This window comes from Otolemur garnettii, unplaced genomic scaffold (assembly GCF_000181295.1).
Source record: "Otolemur garnettii isolate 467f Iridium unplaced genomic scaffold, OtoGar3 scaffold00190, whole genome shotgun sequence".
Lineage (NCBI taxonomy): Eukaryota > Metazoa > Chordata > Mammalia > Primates > Galagidae > Otolemur > Otolemur garnettii.
In genome coordinates this window covers 2,208,882-2,226,044 of record NW_003852585.1, presented here as the reverse complement: position 1 = coordinate 2,226,044, position 17,163 = coordinate 2,208,882, and the positions used below count along the sequence as shown (strand labels likewise).

The 17,163-nt window shown below is 36.8% G+C and overlaps 1 protein-coding gene across 2 annotated transcripts in view; it reads left to right on the top strand.

Annotated features, from left to right (window-relative positions):
• The window catches only part of MTM1 (myotubularin 1), an 85,135-nt gene that overhangs the window by 47,186 nt on the left and 20,786 nt on the right, over nucleotides 1–17,163 (top strand). For both annotated transcript variants that reach the window (XM_023507581.1, XM_023507582.1), the window contains exons 8-11: nucleotides 1,845–2,033; nucleotides 5,736–5,921; nucleotides 15,292–15,498; nucleotides 17,029–17,121. In XM_023507581.1, coding sequence (XP_023363349.1) covers nucleotides 1,845–2,033; nucleotides 5,736–5,921; nucleotides 15,292–15,498; nucleotides 17,029–17,121 — 675 coding nt within the window. The remainder of the gene's footprint in view (nucleotides 1–1,844; nucleotides 2,034–5,735; nucleotides 5,922–15,291; nucleotides 15,499–17,028; nucleotides 17,122–17,163) is intronic.

The window sequence follows — 17,163 nt, the reverse complement described above, 5'->3', positions numbered from 1 at the left end:
GCATACACCCTTCCACACTCTGGGTGTGTGTACGTATGTGTGTGTGTGTGTGTGTATGTGTGTGTGTATATATATATATATATATGAATATCTGAAAAAGAAATTCTATGATGTGTGTCTATGTTGTTTACCTAGCAATAGCTTATAAAAACTTCCCACATTGCTAAATATGATATGCTCATGTGCTAATGTATAGATGATTTATTTAATTAGTTCTATTATGAGATATCTAGGTTCTGTATAATCTTTTGCTGTTGTAAACAATGCTGTCATAAACATTTTGCAGTGGCTAAATACTTGTGTACATCCTTAATTATCTGTGGTTTCTAGATAATTTTAATAAGAATAATATAATACAATGCCATATACTTTAAAAGCACTCATGGTAGTTGATACTGTGAAGATTATTGGTAGCCATTCAGCTCTACAACAAGCATCTTTTTGAGAAGATAGGAAGAACCATCCCCTTACAAATAAAATAAATTGAAAGTTGAAACAACTCTGAGAGTAGCTTTCCTAATGTGATACTGCAGAGAACAGAGGGCTGGGAGAAGGGAGGGCGTTGGCAGAGGGCAGTTTCTTGCCTATGGCCCAACTGAAATTTGCAGTTCAAAACGGTCTTTCTTAGATAATCCATTTGTTATTTTAAAAAATGATCTTACTCCTTTAATCTTCCTTGATACCAGGGCCATAGGGAATAGGCAGGAGAAGTTAGAAGGTTTAGGGGAGGCCAGTGCCTTTCCAAAGGCTCCCAGCTCTAAGCTTTTGGGCTCTTAGGCAGAGGCTACTATGATGTTTTTAATCGGTCTCTAGTATGGCGCAAGAGGATTCATATACTTGCTCTAAGAATGACTGAGCGTTTTCATTATTGTGTAATCTTTTCTCAACCCATTGTCATTATAAACACCAATTTTTATAAACATCAATGTTTGTGATTTGCTATCACAGTGGGGTGACCTCAGAGACATCAGGGTATTGGTATTATAGTAAGTGAGCCCACACAATTATGCTTCTTCAGTTTTTGTGTCTGTGTCTCATAGTTTTCAGTATTTGACTTTGGTGGTTTCTGAACCTGCCTCTAGAAGCAAGTGAAAGCCAGAGTTTATTGCAGACTTCCTGGGTATTCTTCTTTAGGCCTCCTCGCAACCCTATGAGATCACATTATTCTGCCCATTTGACAAAAGAGGAAGAGGAAGCCAGAGAAGCTGCAAGTCAGGTGTCTAATGTTAGAGCCATGGCAGAGGTGGCACCTGACCCCAAAGCCTACATTGTCACCTGGCACGTTGCACTTGCACAGCTCCCTGTTTTTAACAGCTCTGTTGAGATCTGTTTCACGTACCACACAATTCCCCATCTCAGGTATACAGTTTGATAGTGATTGGTAAATTACATTATTAGCTAGTTTTTATATGTATTGCTGTGAGTTGGGAAACCAGGTTAGCAATTGTGCTGGGTTTGGGTGTAAAATGAGAGAAGATGGACTCTGAATGAAGGCTTGGTGAGCTCTCCTAGGCATCGGGTATTCAAGCTGCATTGTGGAGACCAGCTGCTCTTTGTGCTGTCCTGAGATTTTTCTTTACTTCCCTTTGTCTGTCTTCCCTCCTGTGTTAGATTCTAGAATTGAGACTGTTGAGAAAATGACCTGTACATGTGCTCTGTTTTCCAAGTAGACACAATTATTAAATGTATGTCTCTGGGCACACACACAGTAAAATTGTACATGAACTAATATTCTATTTTAGCACAATTAGATTCACTTCTTCATGATTGTTAGTACTTTTTTTCTATTCTTTTTTTTTTTTTTTGAGATGTGATTTCTTGATAGTTTAAACTTTCTGACATAGGTGCTGTCATGGATTCATCCAGAAAACAAGACAGTCATTGTCCGTTGCAGTCAGCCTCTTGTTGGTATGAGTGGTAAACGAAATAAAGATGATGAGAAATATCTCGACATCATCAGGGAGACTAATAGACAAATTTCTAAACTCACCATCTATGATGCAAGACCCAACGTAAATGCAGTGGCCAATAAGGTGAGTGTATTTAATGATATGATGGAAACTTAGCTTACATACAGGGTGCAGTGTTGTCTGTGAATGTTGTTGCCATGGTTTGTCAACATGTGGGTATACATTAATAGTTACGAAAACTCGTTCTCTTAGGTGGAAAGTATTTTTAATCACAAAACTTACCTTAAAAGTTGAATACATTCAAATTACATGAAAATAAATTTCAGGTAAATAGGCACATCTAGAACTATAATGAACTTTGGTCAGAATGGTAAGCAGGCAAAAGTTAGAATCACTTTGCAGCTCTTTTGGCTGTGGGTGATCACTCTCAATGTGTACGCTGATGAGGCATCTATGAGGAGTTGCAGGAAGCTATAATAATTCAAAGCCTTAAATTTTAGCCTTACTCAAACACTCTCTCCCCATGCCCATATACTTATAAGTATGTGTTCTCATTTATAATTCAAGAAATGAGTGGACCCACGTATGTGAATTTTCTAATCACACACACAAAAGGTTAACATTTTCAAAGACGTCTGTCTCAGTTGGCCTTTTGCCTTCTTAAACAGAACATATCAAATGCATTGGAAGTAGATTACGGACATCGGTGTGCAGTGTCGCCTTCAGAAGCTACTGCAAGGTGTGAGGCTATTTGGCCCCACGCTAAGTGGCCCAGATTGATGCGCATTTTATGTTTGATTTCTCCTTTTTTTCCCTTCTCCTTCCATCATTGCCAGCTGTCACTTCCAAATGCTCACAGTTGGTCTGTCCTGAGTTGCTCACTCCCATTCTCACTCCCACTCTGCCTCTCAGATTTATTGTTTCTCATCAGCCATAGGCTTAAATTTCATCATCTTTAATACTTTGCTTATCCCAAGGCCATTTATCTGGCATCTTCAATTATTCAGAACACACAAGACAAGAACCAGAAAGCACAACAAGTCCTTGAGCCGCTTGGATAGATGCAGCGGCTTCCTGATGGAATCTGTGATGTCTGTCTGCACTAACTAAGCTGTGTCAAATTGTGTGTGCGTGTGCAGCACACCACTCCATTATTTGCACACAGATCATCTATCCCCTGCCACATGCATGCTCTTAGACCAGCTATTTGTTACCACGGTTGCTTTTTGTGTAGAAATGATTTTGAAATTATATGTAAAGCAATCAGGAAGTTAAGTTGATAAGTTAATTAGGAATTATAAATAAAATACTTAGGAAATTAATTCTAAGTATCTTCTTGCATTCTCCTTCATTTTATATATTTCTGTTCCTATTATCCTTCATATATAATTCAGATTGAAGACGTGTATTAAACACAATATTTCCATGTACATATTTAGCCTAAAATAGATATAACATTAAAATGAAGAATTTAGAGAGGATATTTTAAAATATTAAAATGTATGAAATAAATATATTAATTACATTAACTCGAAGGCTCATTATAGCAATAGAAGTCTTGAATACCTGTTTAACACTCTGGAATAATCCTCTATTTCTAGTCCTCTTAGGAATCAAGGGAAGGAAAATATTAAGGGAAAAGCCTAAGCCTTCAAGATCCCTGTGTCATTTTTTTTTAAAACCACACTTGTGTCCTTCCCCCGCCCCTTCTGTGTCTCTCTGCCACTTGTCTATATCCATAGCAACAGGCCTTTGGACCTTTAGATCATTCTACTAGGTAATTTGGGTTGTTCTTTTTTGTTGAAGAAAGGAAAACCCAGAAGGAGACTTAAAAAGTAACCAGAAATGTAAAATTCAAGCTGTGAGGAACTCAATGTATGCCTGACTAATTGATTTTTACCCTTTCTGTCTTCTGTTCTCTTTGGACCTAATTGTTCCTCCTTGGTGGATATTTAGCAATTTACAGCCCCAGATGTAATAAGCAATGTCACATTGTGACATGATTTTAAATTAAACAAGCAAAATCCAGGGATAGGTAGGATCTAGCACCAACTGCTTCTATTTTTGTAGCAGTATACTGGTGAATCAAAGTAGAACTGTATTCATGTCTGTTTTTGCCAGAAACTTTGGCAATGAATAATATTTTTCCTTTTATTTTTTCACGTAACATTTTCAGTTATTTATGAAAGGAACTCCAGTGTCAAGGATCTCTTTGAAAATCACCATAGCTATTTAAAAAGCACACGTGCAGACAAACAGGTCGTCCGTCTTTGGGAGGAGAAGGGTGACATTTCATTGCATTATAGACTTAGCAAGAGGTAGACAGGCCATTTCTTCCCAGGCCCTGTGCCTGTAGTTTACAAAAGTGACTGCCAGCTGGGCAGGAGCCCCCAGGCAAAGGAAAGTAGCCCCTGTGTCTGCTTATTTATTAGCTAATAACTTTTCTAAAAACAGCAAAGTGAATGTTGGCTGTCTACTTATTACTGATGCCATCTAGACTTAGAGAAAGCTTTAAAGAAATATTCCTGCCTCAATATATTTTCCTGCCTAGAGTCTTTGGAGACCAAGGCCTTTGCATTGTCAGAATGGCCTTTGGGCTTGAGGTTCAAGTGGTAGCCTTACTTAGACTGCAGGAAAATTTCCCTTTTGTCCCTGGCTACAACTTATATTTCCACCATTGTTAAAAATAAAAGAGGCATATTGTAGTGACTGCACATTTGCCTGGTAACTTCCCCTTTTCTCTTTGGTTCCAGGCAGGTGTTTCCCTGTCCTCTTCCCAAGCTCAATATCAAGTTTGTGGAACGTTCTTTCTTTGCAAGTCGCAGAACTGATTAATTTTTCGTAAAGGGCCACATGTTCCATGGCATTTCAAAGCTTTTGAGCAGAATGCTGCTAGATTCCTAAACGGAACCATAGCACCACTTTTTGTCCACGTGCAGAACAGGCAAACTTCACCACCCTGTGAAGGTGAACCAGAGCCTGACTGGCAAGTTAATGTTTATAGATGCGAGGAGGTGGTACACATCTTGTCTCCTCTTGAAAACTTTTCCTTGAGGACTCAATGCATGCTGTACTCTATCCTGGGTGTTTGCACAGCAGAGAGAGAGAGAGTTATGGTGTAGTAGAAGAGGTTTGGACTTCAACGTCAAACTAGACTTAAATTTCACTTATTACCTGTGTGACTTTGGGGACATGCCTATCTTGCAATATTGCTGTCAAGGATAAAATTATGAAAATAAAAATCACAGTACCTGGGACATCACAGGAGCTCATTAAATGGTGACTGGCATCAGCTATTAAGATATAGCATAATTTCCCTAATGCTGTGAGACCTAGGTAGTATATGCCCTATTTTACAGAAGAGGACATTGGAACTCACAGAGGTTAAATACCTTGCCCTGTCACATGGCAAGAGAGGCCTAAGTTGACCTGTCAGACTGGGTCTGACTCCAAAGACTGTTGTTTTCTTCTAACGCATCATGTCCTATACAAGTGGCCCTGTAGCTACGAGATTGATGGAGAATGAGGACCTTTCCATACCTGCCCTTGTCTTTCCAGATCCCGAAGAAGAGTAATTATAGAGCCTTTTGAAGATGATTTTTTCTCATGAATACAGATTCCTCAGGAAATTGTCAGCCACCTTTTTTCTAGCTCAAAGTATGACTAATGTTGAGATTCAGTGTTGCATAGGAAGTCAAGTCACATCAATTATTTAAATTGAGTGGTTTTGATTGATATTTGGAGGACAAATAACTTTTGAGATATTTGTGTAAGTTACTGATGAAACAGAAAACCTAACTGTTTGAATATTGTGTTGTTTCTTAGGCAACAGGAGGAGGATATGAAAGTGATGATGCATATCATAACACGGAACTTTTCTTCTTAGACATTCATAATATTCATGTTATGCGAGAATCTTTAAAAAAAGTGAAAGACATTGTTTATCCTAATGTAGAAGAATCTCATTGGTTGTCCAGTTTGGAATCTACTCATTGGTTGGAACATATCAAGGCAAGTATTTTTTTTAACATGTGCAAATATGACATTTGCATTGTAATTGTATAGTGGAACAGGAATTTTTTTAATCCCTTCAATTTTAGAGAACTTAACACTATTTGTAGTAGGAGACTCTACATTTGACAGTTTCATGTTTCTTTATAATTTGCATACCTAAAGATATCATCACATCAATCTAGAATATTTTCAGAGTTTATAGAAATAACTCTTCACATCTTTTGGAAGGAAGTAATTCAGTCTTTCATGAACATTGATATAGGAATAGCTAAACTTATTATCTAACCATTACTGGATATGATCCTAATGGACCTAGACAGATGATTTTTTTAAACTAATCTTAAATGGATGTAAAGAATGAGTTTTGTGTTTTTATTATGTTTAATCCTTAATCCTGGTAAAGACATCAAGAATCCAACACTCTGTTAAAGTAAAAGTACTTGAAGGTATCTGAGGGAACTAATACTTTTAGAAGCCATTTAGTTCTGTAAACAAACTAATAAAAAGTTAGCTTTAAAAACGTGAATGATTGAGATGGATTGTTATCTAATCTAAATTTACTTTCCAACTTAATAGGAATTATATTTCTATTTTACTTGTCTTGTCTTTTTTCTTTTTTAAAATGTTTCTTGTTTGGGTACAAGGTACAATGTTTCTTCATTGTGGGTACAAGGAATTAGGTTATACTGATTGCATTTGTTAAATAAAGTCCCTCTTATGTTGTGTCCTGCCCCCAAGAGGTGTGCCAAACGCTGTGACCCCCCATCCTCCTTCCTTCCCTCTCCCCACTTGCTCATTCCCTTACCCTTCACCTTTTATTAGCTCATCTACTACCTTCATATTAGAATGGAGTACATTGAATTCTTATTTCTCCATTCTTGTGATGCTTTGCTAAGAAGAATGTGTTCCACCTCCATCCAGGTTAATACAAAAGATGTAAAGTCTCCATCTTTTTTTACTGGCTGAATAGTATTCTCTGCTATACATATATCACAGCTTGTTAATCCAAATGGGTTGGTGGGCATTTAGGCTATTTCCAAATTTAGTGATTATAAATTGAGCTGCGATAAACAGTCTAGTGCAAATGTCCTTATGATAAAAGGACTTTTTTTCTTCTGGGCAGATGCCTAGTAATGGGTTTGCAAGATCAAATGAAAGGTCTAATTTGAGTTCTTTGAGGATTCTCCGTACTTCTTTCCAAAAAGGTTGTATTAGTTTGCAGTCCTACCATCAGTGTAAAAGTGTTCCCTTCTCTCCACATCCACACTAGCATCTGTAACTTTGAGACTTTGTGATGTCAGCCATTCTCACTGGGGTTAGGTGATATCTCAGGGTTGATTTGCATTTCTCTGGTGATTAGGGATGATGAGCATTATTTCATATATTTGTTAGCCATTCATCTGAAGGTTCTGTTCATGTCTCTTGCCCAGTGATATGTGGGATTGTTGGGTCTTTTTTGTTGATTAATTTGAGTTCTCTATACATACTAGTTATCAAGCTTTTGTCCGATTCATAGTATGCAAATTTATTTTCCCATTCTGAAGGATGTCTGTTTGCTTTGGTTGTTGTTTCCTTAGGGGTATACAAGCATTTTGGTTTAATTAAGTCCCATTTGTTTATTTTTGTTGTTGTTACAATTGCCACAGAAGTCGTCTTTGTAAAGTCTTTCCCCAAGCTGGTATCTTCAAGTGTTTTCCCCACACTTTCTTTGAGGATTTTTATTGTTTCATGCCTTAGATTTAAATATTTTATCTATCTTGAATCAATTTTTGTAAGTGGTGAGAGGTGTGAGTCCACTTTCAGTCTTTTACATGTGGTTATCCAGTTCTCCCAACATCATTTATTGAATAGGGATTCTTTTCCCCAGTGTATGTTCTTATTTAGTTTATCAAAGATCAGGTGGCTATAAGATGTTAGTTTCATCTCATGGTTTTCTATTCAGTTCCAAATGTCAATGTCTCTATTTTTTATGCCACTATGCTATTCAACATAGTGCTGGAAGTTCTAATCAATACAATCAGGCAAGAGAAGGAAATAAAGGGCCTCCAAATGGGTGCAGGGGAGGTCAAAGTCTCACTCTTTGCCAACAATATGATGTTGTGCTTAGAGAACCCCAAAGACTCAACCACAAGACTCCTGGTTGTGATCAAAAAATATAGCATTGTCTCAGGATATAAAATCAATGTCCATAAATCAGTAGCCTTTGTATATGCCAGAAATAGCCAAAAACAGCCCAGATGAGAGGCTAATCAAGGACACAATTCCCTTCATGGTAGCTTCAGAAAAAATGATATACCTATGAATATACCTAAGAAAAGAGGTAAAGGACCTCTACTAATAATTTAAAACCCTAAGAAAAGAAATAGCAGAGGATATTAACAAATGGAATGTACCATGCTCATGACTGGGCATAATTAACATTGTGAAAATGTCTATACTACCCAAAGCAATCTACAGATTCAATGCAATCCATTAAAATACCATTATCATACTTTCAAGAATTGGAAAAGGTAATTCATCATGTTGCATGGAACCAGAAGAAACCTTCTATAGCTGAGGCAATTCTTAGTAATAAAAACAAAGCTGGGGATATCATCCTACCAAACTTTTGGCTATACTACAAGGCCATAGTGTCTTTTATTTTTTTTAATTTATGATCCTCAAAAATTCAAAAACAATTGTGACAATTAAATGTAATGTGGATCCTGGATGGGGTCCTAGAACAGAAAAAAGACATTAAATAAAAACTAAGGAAATTCAAATAAAGTATGACCTTAGTTAATAATAAGTTTGTTAATAATGCATCTGTATCTATTCCTTAGTTGTGACAAATGTACCATATAGTGTGACATACCAGAGTTGTGACCAGTATGCCATGGGATGTCAGAAAGAGGGGAAACTGGATTGAGTATATGTGAATTTTCTATAGTACAACATTTCTACAAATCTAAAACTATTCTAAAATTAAGTTTTATTTTTTAATAAAAGGATTGCATGCTTTTGTGTGCAAAGCATCATGTTAGCCCCTGTGAGTGGGAAAAGGTACAAGTTTTAAGGAGGTTCATGTATGGTTGAGGAGATGATACGTATGTGTAAATAAAAAAACCCATAATATTCTAAGGTGTCATGTGTTGAGTACCAAGTGGGCCTTCATGTCAGAATCAGTAGAAGGAATAGGCCCTCCGGGATTCAGTGGAACTTGATCTAACCCTTGAAGAAAGCAACAGGATGGGAGGATCCATTCTAGAGATCAAAGCCCAGAAATAAGCTTAGGTGAGACCATATTAGGAAGAGTAAGGATTTCTATAGTTGCAGGTTAATCTAGACAGCTGGAAGAAGCCAGACAGGGGCCTTGACTGTTAGGTTAGGCTATGAGGAGGCTCCAGAGATTTTGGAATAGCAGGGTATTTTAGGAAAACGTTTTGGAGCTGCTTGTAGAATAGATAAAAGAGATAAGAAAGTGATGTCAGAGAAAACAGAGCCATTTCAAGAGTGCACATATGGGAATAGTAAAGGCCTAAATTAGAATGCTGCCATTGTGAGGGTGAAGAGATTATGAGAGGAACAGACACAAGATGTTTCCAAGGAGGGGCCTATGATACTTGATGATTCGTGAGGTGCAGTATCCTAAGAAATAAAGGGTGATGCCGAGAAGGTGAGTCTAGCCAACAGAAAGTGATGTTGTCATTTGTAAATGAAGGGTATTCCTGATCAGGAGCTTGATCAAGAGAAACACCATGCATTTGTGAGAATGGTGTGCATCCACCTAGTGGTGTCCATCAGGTATGTTTCTATGCAAAATGGAGCTCACAATAGACACATAGGGATGAGATGTCAGTTTAAGAGTCCACTGTTGGGCAAGAGACTCAAGCTAAGCCCTTTAAGGGGGATGCGGACAGAGAGGGTGTACAGGGAGAAAATAAGAAGAGTTTGAATGGAGCCTTGACCATGTTTGTATTCAGGATGGGGTGAGAAGTGGATCTCAGTGAAGGAAAAATAAGAGAAATGAGGAAATGAAAGGAAGATAGTGGTACTGACTGTCTAAGAATAAGGGTCAATGGGACTTGAGGAAACTTTATTAGGAAGGTCTTTGATGACCTTAAAGGTTGGACATTCATGGATGTCTAGAGATGGGGTGGGAGGAAGAGTTGAGGAAATAGAGGTATTAAACATAGACTATTTTTTTCAAATGAAAAATAGTTGAAGAGGGGCAGGTTTAGAAGGGCTTTTCAAGTTGTAGGAAGCTTTAGCCTTCTTTGTAGACAGACAAGAGATTCACTTCAGGCAGTTTTTTTTTTTTAAATAATAATTCAGGTCGGAAAAGATGACTTTACTAGAATTTTTATAATAGTGGGAAAAAACTGGAAACAATATAAATGTATAGGAAAAATTGTATGTATATAATGAAATATATGCAATCATTATGAATCATGTAATACAATAATAATGTGAGGAAATGTTCATCCTATAAAAGTGAAAAGAGCTACCAACAGCCCAAATTTGAGGGTAAATGTGTACAAAGAAGTATTAAAAAGTAGCTACCAACATGTTAACAATTATTATTTCTGAGTATTAGAACTATGATAATTTTTATTTTCTTTTGTCCTTTTATTTTCCATTTTGGGGGCATATACATTACTTGTGCAAAGAAGAGAAACCTTTTTTTTTTTTTTTTAAAGAGCATAGGTACAGGAATTACTGGCAAGGTGGCTGAGCTCCGACTCTTAGCTAGATAGAAGGAAGAGAGACTGGGTGAAAGGTCTTATTCAATGGCTCAGATATCTGAGGAAATTATGAGGCAAGGCTATCTGCAAAAGATCAAGTGTAGAAGTTAGGACTTATGGTACAGAGAAATGAAAGAAACTATCATTGTTCTCCAAGGAGACAAGAGGTGATCTGAAGAGACTGGGAAGCCCAGACAGACTTGTATAAGAACATCCGACCCAGGGCTTCTCAGACATCTGTCAAATCATAGCAGTTCAGGCAGTGGAACAGAGATGTGTATACCATCAAGGTGGACTGGGTGGAACATTTAGGCTGCACTTTCTCTGTAATCTCTAGGAAGTAATCTGTTCCTTGCCTCTTACAGCTTTTTGTGGCCACTGGCATTCTTTGGCTCGTGGCCACTGGCATTCCTTGGCTTGTGGCCACATCACTCCATTTCCTGTTTCTGTGGATACATTGCCTTCTCCTTTTCTGTCTTCCCCTTATCAGTATTCATGTGATCTAATGTAGGGCCCACCTAGATAATCCAGAATAATCTCCCTATCTCAAAGTTGATCACATCCACAAAGTCCCTGTTACCATGTTAGGTAGTAGTTCACAGGTTCCAGGGGTTAGGACCTAGATATCTTTCATCATCATTCAACCTCCTACATCTTTGCAGGCCCAGGGCTACTGATAAAGAGGTGGCATGGCTGTCACTAACCTGTAGTCTGGTGAAATGATCTCACCATTCAATGCATGAAACCAGGGCAAGCTCTTTGTAGCAAGAAGACCACCATCCCTGGCATGCCTCCTAGGCCCTCATTCCAGTCCTTTGACAGAGCCCAGCAGGGTGGAAGAAAGAGACTCTGGTGTCTGAAGCTTATATTTACTCTTTATGCTTTCAAAACTCTTCCCCATGGGCCTTCATTTTTATAAGTGACATATTATTTTAAACTGCTTGGATAGCAGCAATGTGGAAGCTGGTGGCAGCTAGCTTTCATTAAACATATGCATAATTTCTGCACTTTATGTGGAATATCTTTTAGGCCAGGACAAGCTGGCAGGGATACCATTCTTCTCACATTGTAGAGGATTGGCCCAACGTGCAAGATCTCAAAAGTGGTGGAATGAGGTTTTACTCCCAGCACCCTGGCCAGGGTGCCAGCACTCTTCACCCTGCAGTGTACTGCCTGATGGCTCCTGTTTCCCCATCAGTCACAATTATATCAGAAAGAAGATTTAAGATGTGTTTTTGAAAATCTAATTTAGTTTCATTACATAATTACAGCTGTTTCTGTCAGAAGTGATCATGAAAATTCATAATTAATTAGAAAACATCTAATATTTCTTCATAATAATTGACCAAGATTGAGTCCCCTTTTTATCATGATAAAAGAAGTATCTGGAGTGAGAGTTGCCCTCTGTAAAAATGCATTAGAGACACAAATAGATTAGAGTAGACTCTACTAGACTCCAGTGTATCACCATTGCTTCTCAATAGCCCTTTCTTCAGAAGTCCCTCAAATTAAAATTACAAATAGGATTTTAAGGAGAATACTTAAAATGCTTGAAGAAATAAATTGCTATAGTTATTTTAGGAGTAATGAGTTTTGTACAAGTAAGGGACATGTCAGTCATCCTCAGGTCTCCTAACCTTTCCTTTTGGGCACTACTTTGTCCACTTATCTTCAGTTACTGTTAATGTAAAACTAATGAAGTTATATATTTTTTTAATTGTCTATACAGCATCTATTTCACTTGCACTGACTTTTTCTTGAATTAGTTGAAATAAGTGAGCATTTCAGTTTTCTCAAATTAGATAAAGTGACCATGATATATTAAGGTGACCAGATTTTAACATTGGTAAGGCAGGGCACCATTGACTGGGGCAAGAGGGGGTGGTTCTTAATTAAAAATTTAGTCTATATGGAGCAACAAAAATTTTCATAGAACGCAAAAATAGTATTATAATATATTTTTTAAATTTCAACACAAGTACAATTTACAAATATAATACATTAAAAAATTTTGTATGGTATTATTTTATTCCTTGGCATATTTCTCATTTGAGTGATTTTTTTTTAGTAGATTGCTGTCATTTAAAAGGTCATGAAATTTTTCACAAGAATTTTTAAAATTATATTTCACACATAAAATGGCTTTCAAAGTCTCAACACTTAATTCTGATTTTTCTGATGTCTCTATACTTTATTTACCGTAGGAAAAAACGCATTCAGTCGCGGCATTAGTTCCTGGTAAGGACAGCGCTTATCCCACAATTTTAGTGCATTGTTGTATGGAACATGGTTTGTTTCAAAATGATGAAATATTTCTAACCATTTGTTCTCTATTGTGATTTTTGCTGATGCCCAAAATTTAACCTTTTCCTTATCGCCGTATTTTTTTAGTAATGATACCTCGTAAGTCATGTCACTTTCAAGGCCAGCACTAGACTTTTTGCTGCCACTATAAAATATAAATAATACGAGTATTGTCTGCTAAATTCATGAACTAAATAAATAAATAAATTACCTAAATTATCTGAATAGCTGATTTGTTGACATCATTTGTTTAACTAGCACTAGCACGCAGTACGATGTATATCCTCTGAGAGACAGTTACAAAATGTTTTCGTGGTTGCGAATGCCAAAAAATGCCATTGTTCATTAAGTCCAAACAGTGGTGGTCGAATTCTAACAACTGACCAACAATGCAAACTTTGATAAGCAGTTCTTGATAATCAGTTCTCAACAATTTGTTATTATTAAAGTTTAACATTATAAAATTAACAAAAATAATATAAAACTCATATCCTGGTGAAACAGCCACATGGCAACCGAAAACCGTATATTCCCTTCCCGTTCGCCCGCCTTTCCCTAGCTTGCCCTGCATTCTTTCCCAAAATCAGGACTTTTTAAAAATGCCATGAGACATGGGACAAATTGTTAAAAATCGGGACTGTCCCGCTAAAAGTGGGATGTCTGGTCACCTTATGATATATGTCTGTTGCATGACTGTTAAAATTCCAGGAGCTCCATGGAATAAGTCTTTTAAAAATCAACTCATCATGACAAGGTATATGCAAATGGTTGATAAGCATATGAAAAGACGGAGCCTCATACAGTGCTTGTGGGAATGTGGAATGGCATAATAACTTTTGAAAGTACTTTGGCAGTTTCTTATATGTTTGCTACATGATCCATCCATTTCACTTCTTGATTTTACCCAAGATAAACAAAAACACTATGTCCCTTTAAAAATGTATGTGAAAAAGTTTACAGCAGCATTATTCATAGTAAACAAATGTCTATCAGCTGTTGAATGGGTAAATACCATGTGGTCTGTCCATACAATAGAATGTTATTTGGCCATAAAAAGGAATGAAGTACTGATGCACACTACAAAGCAAATGCACCTTGAAAGCATGCTCAGTGGAAGAAATCAGACATGAAAGACCACCTAATGCCTGGTATCATTTATATAAAATGTCTAGCAAAGACAAATGTGTGAGAGACAGGAAGGAAATCAGTGGTTGCTTAGGGCTGATGATAAAAAGGATTGACCTTAGATGGCACAAGGAAATTTTTGGGTGATGGGAGTGTTGTACAACTGGATTGTGGTGATGGTTGCATAACTGTATAAATTTACTAAATCTTACTCAACGCACATTCTTACGGTGGATAAGTACTGTGGGATTTAAAAAGTATACCTCCTAATATCTGAAGCATGAAGAAATGACATCATAGCAATGACTCATTGATGTATAAATTTAGTGGTACTTGTAAGTCTCAAATATTTACTAAAATGCTATCACTTTATGTTTAAGGCAAGTATTCTGCTCTTTGTGAGCTAAATAAGAGTTTATATTTTGTTAATTTAAAGGTCAAAATGTGATTTTCATTGTATCAGACTTTTATGGTCTAGATGGGATCAGTTGGGCTAGTGATTTTTTTTTAATTTGATCACTGTTAAAGGTTGAATTCTGTCCCCCCACATTCATATGTTGAAGTCCTGAACTCCCAGTACCTCAGAGTATGACCTTATTTGGAAATAGGGTCTTTGTGGTCTTTGTAGATGTAATTAGTTTAGATGAAACTATTATAGTGGAGTACTGTGGGACCCCTCTTAGACATGCCTGGTGTCCTTAATAAAAAGAAGAAATTTGGACCGGGGAAGAATGCCATGTGGAGACTGGAGTTAAGCTGCCATAGCCAAGCAACAACCAGAAGCTAGGAAGGAGGCCTGGAACAGATCCTTCTCTAGCTCCTTTGGAGTTTAGCATGGCCCTGCCAACACCTTGATCTTGAACTTCTAGCCTTCAGAACTATGAGATAATAAATTTTTATTGCTTAAGCCACCCAGTTTGTGGTACTTTATTATGACAACCGTAGTACACTAGTACAATCACATCCATTAAAGTAAGTTTAAAATACAGTGTGGCATTTGGTTGGATTGGCTTTTTAGTACCTGGGCACATTCAAGTGCATTATAGAGGAAGAACGACAGACCCTGCAGCTCCTGGTCTTTCATTTTGATAAATTCCAGTCTAGACATTAATTGATGTTGTAGAGCATGACTTTTTCTAGGTTTAAAAACTACTCTTTCTAGTTTAAGCTGTACCTTATAGCTCCCTGCTGACTCACATCTTTTTCTTTGCTAGCTTGTGTTGACAGGAGCCATTCAAGTGGCAGATAAAGTTTCTTCCGGGAAGACCTCTGTGCTCGTGCATTGCAGTGATGGATGGGACAGGACTGCTCAGCTGACATCCCTGGCCATGCTGATGTTGGACAGCTTCTATAGGAGCATTGAAGGGTTTGAAATATTGGTACAAAAAGAATGGATAAGTTTTGGACATAAATTTGCATCTGTAAGTAAACAATAGAGCTAATCTAAAAAAATCATATTATTGCCACTCGGGATTTAAGAAACTAGTTGTTAAACTACATATCACTATAACAGTGAAAAAATGAAGAATATAATAAAAACCACTTTATAGGCTTAAAAATGTATGATGCCGTGAGTAGTGAAAGTCTTTGGGAGACATGTTTATCCATCTGCTCCATTTTTATAATTTCTCTTGAAAGTAGTGCAGCGTCTGCACAGACATATTTCAAATAAAATTTTACTAATGTACACAGCTATGATTTAATTAAAAAAATAAAATTTTACAAAAGAGTGAGGACAGGGTGACAATTCTTTCTCAACTAATATTATAGCTAATAGAGCCAAATACATTTTATGGAAATGTTAGGTTTTTAGTTGAGGCTTTTTATTATTCTCTGGTATGCATTTTTAAAATCAAGAGATGAATAAATTCAAGAAGGCTATCGTACAACATGGTAACTATAGTTAATAACATATTTTGTTCTTTAAAAATGCTAAGAGATGAGATATAAAGTGTTTTCACGACAAAATTGATAACTATGTGAGGTAAAGCATATGCTAATTAGGTATATTTAGTCATTCTGTAATGTATATATAATTGAAAACATCACATTGTACACAGTAAATACATACGAATTTATCTGTCAATTTAAAATAAATTTTTAAAAATAGCCCCTGCTCAAAATCATCGAGACAACCCATTAAAACGCATATTCCAAGATACTTTCTAGTTTAAGCAGTATCTTATAGCTCCCTACTGACTTACAGATTTTTTTTTTTTTTTTTGGTAATTCATTTTGACAGGAACCATTCAAGTGGCAGACAATGTTTCTTCTTTGAATAAGCATTTCAGCCATTTCCCCAGTGTTTCCCATGGGCCTTTTAGCCTCTGTCCAACTTCATAAACAGCGTGAATCACATTTTCAAATAGGAAGAATCATGGTTTAGCAAACGACTGTGTTGTAAGATATTTGATTTTGTATTGTTCATAAGAGAGAAAGAACTTTTACTTCTAATAATCATACTTTTTTACGTGATTCTTTCCTTGAGACTTTACAAGTACTCCCTTTGCAACTAAAAGCACTGCATTGGGCGTACTAGTAGCATGCTACGTGGGACAATCTAGTACAGCAGTTCTCAACCTGTGGGTCACGACCCTTTTGTAACAATGAAAATACATCATGGCATTAGGAAGGTTGAGAACCACTGATCTAGTCCATTCTATCTACAGCTGTCCAGGACTTGTACAAAAGGCCAATTGCATGAAATGATGTGACAATCGCTACAATGATAATGCTTTGCCAATTTGTATTGGTGTCGTGTGTAAGTTTATATACTTAATGTCCATTATTTCAAAACTTTATATTATTTGTTTATATTGCTGTGAAAATATATACTGTGTACTCCCTGAGAAACTTGGCATTTAGAGGTAATGTCGCATTTTGTGGGCTATGTGCTTTCTTGGTTTTGTACCCACAAATTAAAACAAATTCTCTTTACCAATTCATTTCAGAGAATAGGTCATGGTGATAAAAACCACACAGATGCTGACCGCTCTCCTATTTTTCTCCAGTTTATTGACTGTGTATGGCAAATGTCGAAACAGGTGAGGCCTATGTGGGATGAAAATACATTCAATTTAATGTTT